General features: G+C 39.2%; 1 protein-coding gene across 1 annotated transcript; it reads left to right on the top strand.

Annotated features, from left to right (window-relative positions):
* Positions 1 to 5,460: 5,460 nt before the first annotated feature.
* LOC138873825 (uncharacterized) lies at positions 5,461 to 6,468 on the top strand. Its single transcript, XM_070152304.1, has one exon. The coding sequence runs from the start codon at positions 5,461 to 5,463 to the stop codon at positions 6,466 to 6,468; it is 1,008 nt and encodes a 335-aa protein (XP_070008405.1).
* Positions 6,469 to 6,848: the final 380 nt, after the last annotated feature.

Below are 6,848 nucleotides of genomic sequence, written 5' to 3'. Positions count from 1 at the left end.
ATTACAGTAAGTGGTTTAAAGTTGTACCTTTCCAGCTTTCATAGAAGAAATTGTATTAGGTACTTTGAGAGTTCAAGTTATAGGCTAACTTGAAGTTGTCGCAACAGTTAGAGGCTGGCTGCTACAACGGGATTAGAGGTAATCCTTAGGTTTACAAAGAGTTTTGTAAATGCTATTTTGGCTCAGTGATTTAGTGAAGTGTTGGGGAAAATCCTACTAAGTAGTAGATCGTTGTTTTTTCACCTTTTGAGTGGGGTATTTTCCACGTAAAAATCCCTGTGTTCTTTATTTTACGTACTTTTAATTCTGCAAATAGTAGTAGTTAGAACACCTAGAAGAACCAGGTTCTTCTAGATCGAAAATTGGGTACCACACAAATCAGCCCCCCCTCTTGTGTGGTATTGACGCTTAAAACTTCAATTGGTATCAGAGCAGGTTATCCTTGAAGAGGCTAACACCTTAGGAAAAGATCAACATAAATGCACCACCTAGAAACTGGGAAGGGTAATCCACTACTAGGCCTCCACTTTTCAATGGTCAGTACTATTCTTGGCGGAAGAACAGGATGAGGGATCACATCATAGGATAAGACTATGAACTCTGGGACATAGTCACTGATGGCTCTCTAGCAACTACAAAGAAGAATGTTGAAGGAGTGGATGTGCCAAAAACTAGAGCTGACTGCACTGCTGAAGACCTGAAGAAGTGGGAGAAGAATGCTAAGGCCATGAAATGGCTTGTGTGTGGACTAGGTCCAGATGAGTATAGTAGAATTCAAAGTTGTACCACTGCTAAGGAAATCTGGGACACTTTGCAAGTGGCTCATGAAGGAACACCTCAAGTGAAGAGGTCCAGAGGAACACTGTTGTACTCCCAATATGAGAACTTCACCATGAAGGAAGGAGAAACCATCCAAGATATGTATACAAGGTTCACCACACTGACAAATAAACTTAAATCTCTTGGAAGGATTATTCTCGAAGAAGACAAAGTTGAGAATATTTTGACCAGGGTTCTGCCAGTCTCCTGGGAAAGCAAAATCACTGCTATTCAGGAATTAAAAAACATTGCCACCCTCAAGTTGGATGAACTAATAAGAAACCTTACTGCCTATGAACTGAGAAGGCAGACCATGAAAATGGATGCACCCAAGAAGGAAAGAAGTCTGGCTCTCAGAATTGCTGAAGGTTCAGATCTGGAGGATGATGAAATGACTATGATCACTAGAAATTTCAAAAATTACTTGATGAGATGAAAGGGTTCTTCAAGAGGTACAACCTTCAACAAACCAAGGGCTTCTGAGAAACAGACCAATGAGGGATGCTACAAGTGTGGTAAGACTGATCACATGATTAAGAAATGCCCTTAATGTGAAATTGAGTGGAAGAAGGAAAGGGTTGAATGAAGGAGCAGAAAGAAGGAACAGGTTCAACCAAATAGGAACAAAGGATCAACAAAGACTATGGTTGCTGCCTAGGGAGAAACATCAGATGAGGAATAAGAAGATGAAGCTGGAGATGAACAAGATCTTATGGCCATAGGATAATAAGATGATGAACAAGAGGTCCAAGTGAAGGGAAGAAGCCAAATATGGTACATGGATAGTGGCTACTCAAAACATATGACTGGAAGCAAGAACCAGTTCCTTTAACTTAAGGACTTAAAGAGAGGCAATGTCTCCTTTAGAAATGGGAAGAAAGGTGAGATCATTGGGGTTGGAAAGGTAGGTAAGACAGACTCTCACTCCATTGAGAATGTCTACTTGATAGATGGCTTGAAATACAACCTTATCAGTGTGTCACAACTATGTGACAGAGCTAACCTTGTAGCATTCACCTCTACTAAATGCTTTGTGATTAATCTTACCACTGACAAGATTGTTTTGCATGGACAAAGAGTTAACAATATTTACATTGTATATTTGTCCACTCTCTCAGAAAATGAACTAACCTGCCTAAGTGTGATGGATAATGATCCCCTCCTGTGGCATAAAAGATTTGGTCATGCCAGTCTAAATCAGTTAAACAAATTGGTCTCTAAGGACTTGGTGATAGGGTTACCTCACATCAAGTTCAAGGAAGACAAAGTTTGTGAGGCTTGTGCAAGGGGGAAGTAGGTAATATAATCCTTCAAAATCAAGAAAATGTTAAGCACAACCAAGTCGTTGGAACTGGTCTATATGGATATATATGGTCCAATGAGAACCATGAGCAGAGGTGGAAAGAAGTATGTAATGGTACCTGTTGATGACTATTCTAGATTTACTTGGGACCTGTTTCTCACATATAAAGATGAAGCATTTGACATGTTTACTGCCTTTGTTCAAAAAACTCAGAAACAATTAGGAAATCAACTTGCATCAATTAGGTCTGATCACAGAACTGAATTTGAGAATGCTAAGTTTGTTGAATTTTGTGATGTAAATGGTATAGATCATAACTTCTCTGCCCCTAGGACACCTCAACAAAATGGAGTAGTTGAAAGAAAGAATAGGACTCTTGAAGACATGGCTAGGACTGTGCTTCTTTATAGTAAATTGCCCCACAGCTTCTGGGTAGAGGTTGTAAACACTGCATGTTACATTATCAATAGATGTATGACTAGACCTCTTGTAGAGAAGACTCCCTATGAGTTACTTAAAGTGAGAAAACCAAATATATCCCATCCTAGGGAATTTGGTTGCAAGTGCTTTGTGCAAAATAATGGAAAAGACTCCCTAGGTAAGTTTGATCCCAGAAGTAATGAGGGAGTATTCTTGGGATATTCTTCACATAGCAAAGCATGTAAAGTGTTCTATAAAACAACTTTGTGTGTAGAAGAAAGTATACATGTAGTATTTGATAAAACTAACATTGTTTCTGAGAGACATGAACACGAAGATGAAGCCATTGGATTGGTAAAGGATCTGACCGAAACCTCAGCACAAGTCAAAGTGGCACCAAAAGAAGGAACAGGTGATGGAACAGGTTCTTCCATCCAGGGCAACCTGATAGGGGGAACTAATCAAGGAGGAATTGAAATAAATCCCCTAAAAGAACTTGTTCATGACCCTGTCCCTCAGCAGTAGAACATGGGAGAAACATCTAGTAGAAACTAGTTGGTTGTGAAACCTTACAAGTATCAAAGTTCTCATCCTATTGAGAACATTATCATTGATCCAAAATCTGGAGTCAGAACTAGATCACAATTAAAGAATCTGTGTGCTTTTGATGCCTTTTTATCTCTTATTGAGCCTAAAAATGTTGTTGAGGCTTTGCACGATGCAGACTGGGTGATTGCAATGCAAGGTGAACTCAATCAGTTTAAGAGAAGTCAAGTTTGGCATCTAGTTCCAAGACCCAATGATAGATCAGTCATTGGTACAAAGTGGGTCTTCAGAAAGAAACTCGATGAAGATGGAACAGTTACAAGAAACAAGCCAAGACTGGTGGTCCAAGGTTACAGCCAAGAGGAGGGCACAAACTATGATGAGACCTTTGCTCCAGTTGCAAGACTAGAGACAATCAGACTCCTCATAGCCTTTGCAGCACACATGGAATTCACTCTTCATCAAATGAATGACAAAAGTGCTTTCCTGAAAGAAAAAGTGTTTGTGAAACAACCTCCAGGGTTTGAGAACAAGGAATGTCCTGAGCATGTGTACAAGTTAAACAAGGATCTTTATGGACTCAAGCAGTCCCCAAGAGCATGGTATGAACGATTGTCCAAATTCCTGCTGGAGCATGGTTACAAAAGAGGTAAAATTGATAGTACCTTATTCTTAAAGGAAAAAGGTAAGGATCTTCTTGTTGTACAAATATATGTTGATGACATAATCTTTGGGGCCACTACTGATAAGCTAAATAAGGACTTTGCAAAATTAATGGGGAGTGAGTTTGAAATGTGCATGATGGGTGAGCTTAACTTCTTCTTAGGCTTACAGATCAAACAAAGTCCAAATGGAACCATGATCCATCAGCAGAAGTATACAAAGGAGCTAATCAAAAAGTTTAAAATGGAAGAATCTAAAGAAATAGACACACCCATTGTAACTGCCACTAAATTAGATGTTGATGAACCTGGTTCATCAGTTGATCAAAAGTTGTATAGGGTTATGATTGGTTCACTCTTGTATCTTACTACTAGGAGACCTGACATTGTTTTCAGTGTAGGTTTTTGTGCTCACTTTCAGGCAAATCTTAAAGAGTCTCACCTGACTGTTGTAAAAAGGATACTAAGATACTTGAAAGGCACCACTGATCTGTGTCTTTGTTATCCCAAAAGTAGCAATTTTAATCTAGTAGGATATGCTGATGCTGATTATACAGGTTCTAGTTGATAGGAAGAGCACCTCAGGTATGGCACACTTCCTTGGTTCATGTCTTGTGTCATGGGCTACTAAAAAGCAAAATTTCGTGGCCTTGTCAACTGCGGAAGCTGAATATGTTGTTGCTGCTTCTTGTTGTGCTCAATTGCTATGGATCAAATAGCAGCTGGTAGATTTTGGAATAGAAGTAGGTTGTATTCCTATATTCTGTGATAACACTAGTGCTATAAGTATAATACAGAACCATGTTCATCATAAAAGGACTAAGCACATAGATGTTAGGCACCATTTCTTAAAAGACAACTATGAGAAAGGTCTAATCTCCATAGAATTTTATGCTATTGATAAGCAAATTGCTCACACCTTCACTAAAGCACTGAGTAGAGAAAACTTTGAGAGGAACAGGTTGGAATTAGTGATGATTAAGATCATGTAATAGGTCCAGCTCAGAATACAAAAAAAATTGGCTAGGAATTCTAACTTTTTGTGAATATCTAGATTAATTCTTACTCAGTCTCGTACTTTAAGTAGTATACTCCTGTGACATGTATATATGACTCACTGATCTCTTACAAAGTTTTTTCTATTATGGCATTTGAGGCATGTTCAAGAGAATTCTAAATAAAGAACATGGTTCATCAATATGAGTTCATATGAAAGCTCAGGTATGTTTTCATTACTTTGCACAATTAGAAAGATTAACAATTCAATCATGAGCAGAAGTCCTATACTTGCCAAATTCTTAGAAAATTCTATCTGTTAAAGCATTGAACTAGTTTCATCCATTTAGAACTCTAAAACCGTGAGTTTTGCCTAATATCTAGGGAAGCCAAATAATCATTAAAAGTCTAGAATTACAGTTTGATTAGACTTTTATTTGACCCCTGAAAAGCTGCCGTTACTGAATTAATGTCTAATTCTCTTTAAATATACACCACATCTCTAATCTTTTTCATTATTCTAAAACCGTCAAAAATTCTCTTCTTCAACTCTAATTGCTCTCTTCTCCAAAATTCCCAAATTAACTCAAGAAATGAAAAAAAATGTCTAACCCACAAGATCATCCTAGTTCTCTTCCACCACCATCACCCTCAAATTCATCCTCATCTACTCCTCCTAGTGAATCCCCAAAACCTAGGTTTTGAAGGCAGAAAATGTTGGCTCGAAAAACTGTAGCATCTGGGGCTCTGAGAAAGGTTTTAAATGAAAGGTTGAAAGCTATCCAAGTGAAAGAAAGCCTAGCTCCAAATTCTGATTCCAGTTCTGAGTCTGAATCCTTTCAATCAGCGACTGAGGGGGAAGGACATGGGTCTTCTAACTCTGAGAAAACTCAAGAATTCCCTACTGAGGTAAGTACATCTGTTGTTGAAAACTTTGAAACTAGGTTTGTTTTAGTTGGACCCATTAGGGATGTTAAGTTGGCTGAGACGAGTAGGAGTGGACGTAAAAAGAAGTCTAAAAAAGAAAAAGAGAGAGAGGGTGCATGTGGTGAAGAGAGGAGAAATGGGAGGGGAGCAATTCTTGCTATATGTGGGGTTGCACAAGAGAGGTTAGAAGAGAGTGGCATGAAGTCAAGAGGAAGTGGGTCTGGGGAGGCTGCTGAGGGGTTGGTTCATCTGAGCAAAAGGAAAGATGAACCCATTTCATCTACTGAAGAGACCCTAGCTGATATACTGAGAAAGATTGGGACAAGTTATGACCCAAAGAAACGCAAAGCTACCACACCAAAAGCCCCCAATGTTCCCAAGCTATCCAAGAAAATAAAAACTTCATCCCCAAAACCTGCTGCCTCTTCATTGCCTAAGGGAAGAGCCACAAGAAGCATGGTAAAACAAAGTGAAGTTGAATTACAAAAGGCTCTAGAAGAAAGCAAGAAAAAGAAAATGGAGAAGGGAAATGGAAAGGTTGCAGAATCCTCTGAGGTTGTAGAGGAAGAGGAGATGGAACTGGTCCATCAAGAAAGGGGTACAACAGTGGAGGTTCCTACACCAAAACCTAAAAAGTCCAAGACTTCTTCCAAGAAGTCTTCTTCTTTACCTGTGTCTACTAAACCCTCACTAGCCAAGAGGACAAGATCTGCAGTGAAAGCTAAACAAGCAAAAGTTTCACATGATGAAGAGTGGAGTGGAGAAGAAGAAGAAGAGGAATCTAAGAAGGAATAGGACAAGTTTGGCATCTTTGTCAGGAAAAAAACTTTGAAAGGTAGATTGTTGAAGGACCTGGTGGAACCAGGGATGATGAGGTTGGTTGACTCTTTAACTGGTCAAGGTTGGAAGGAAATGGTCCTTCAGATGGATGCGAGACTAGCCAAAATGAACTAATTGAGTTCATGGCTAATGCTGACATTAAGGTTGGGGTTGTCAGTAGCTTGGTGAAGGAGTCCCAGTGTAATTTGATGCTGCGAAACTGGGAGAAATTTGAGATATACCCTCTGAACGGTTTGATGACTACACTAAGCAAAGGTGGTCATGCCTGGACTCCCTACCTACTGCTCTTAAGATCACCAAGAGGTTCTGTGATTTAGAGAATGTGAATGAAGCCA

This window comes from Nicotiana sylvestris, chromosome 7 (genome assembly GCF_000393655.2).
Source record: "Nicotiana sylvestris chromosome 7, ASM39365v2, whole genome shotgun sequence".
In the NCBI taxonomy this organism is placed as follows: domain Eukaryota; kingdom Viridiplantae; phylum Streptophyta; class Magnoliopsida; order Solanales; family Solanaceae; genus Nicotiana; species Nicotiana sylvestris.
This window is presented reverse-complemented; position numbering and strand designations above follow the sequence as displayed.

What these genes read in the sequence shown, in the direction of transcription:
- LOC138873825 (XM_070152304.1), top strand. Translation starts at nt 5,461, where the DNA reads ATGTTGGCTCGAAAAACTGTAGCATCTGGGGCTCTGAGAAAGGTTTTA.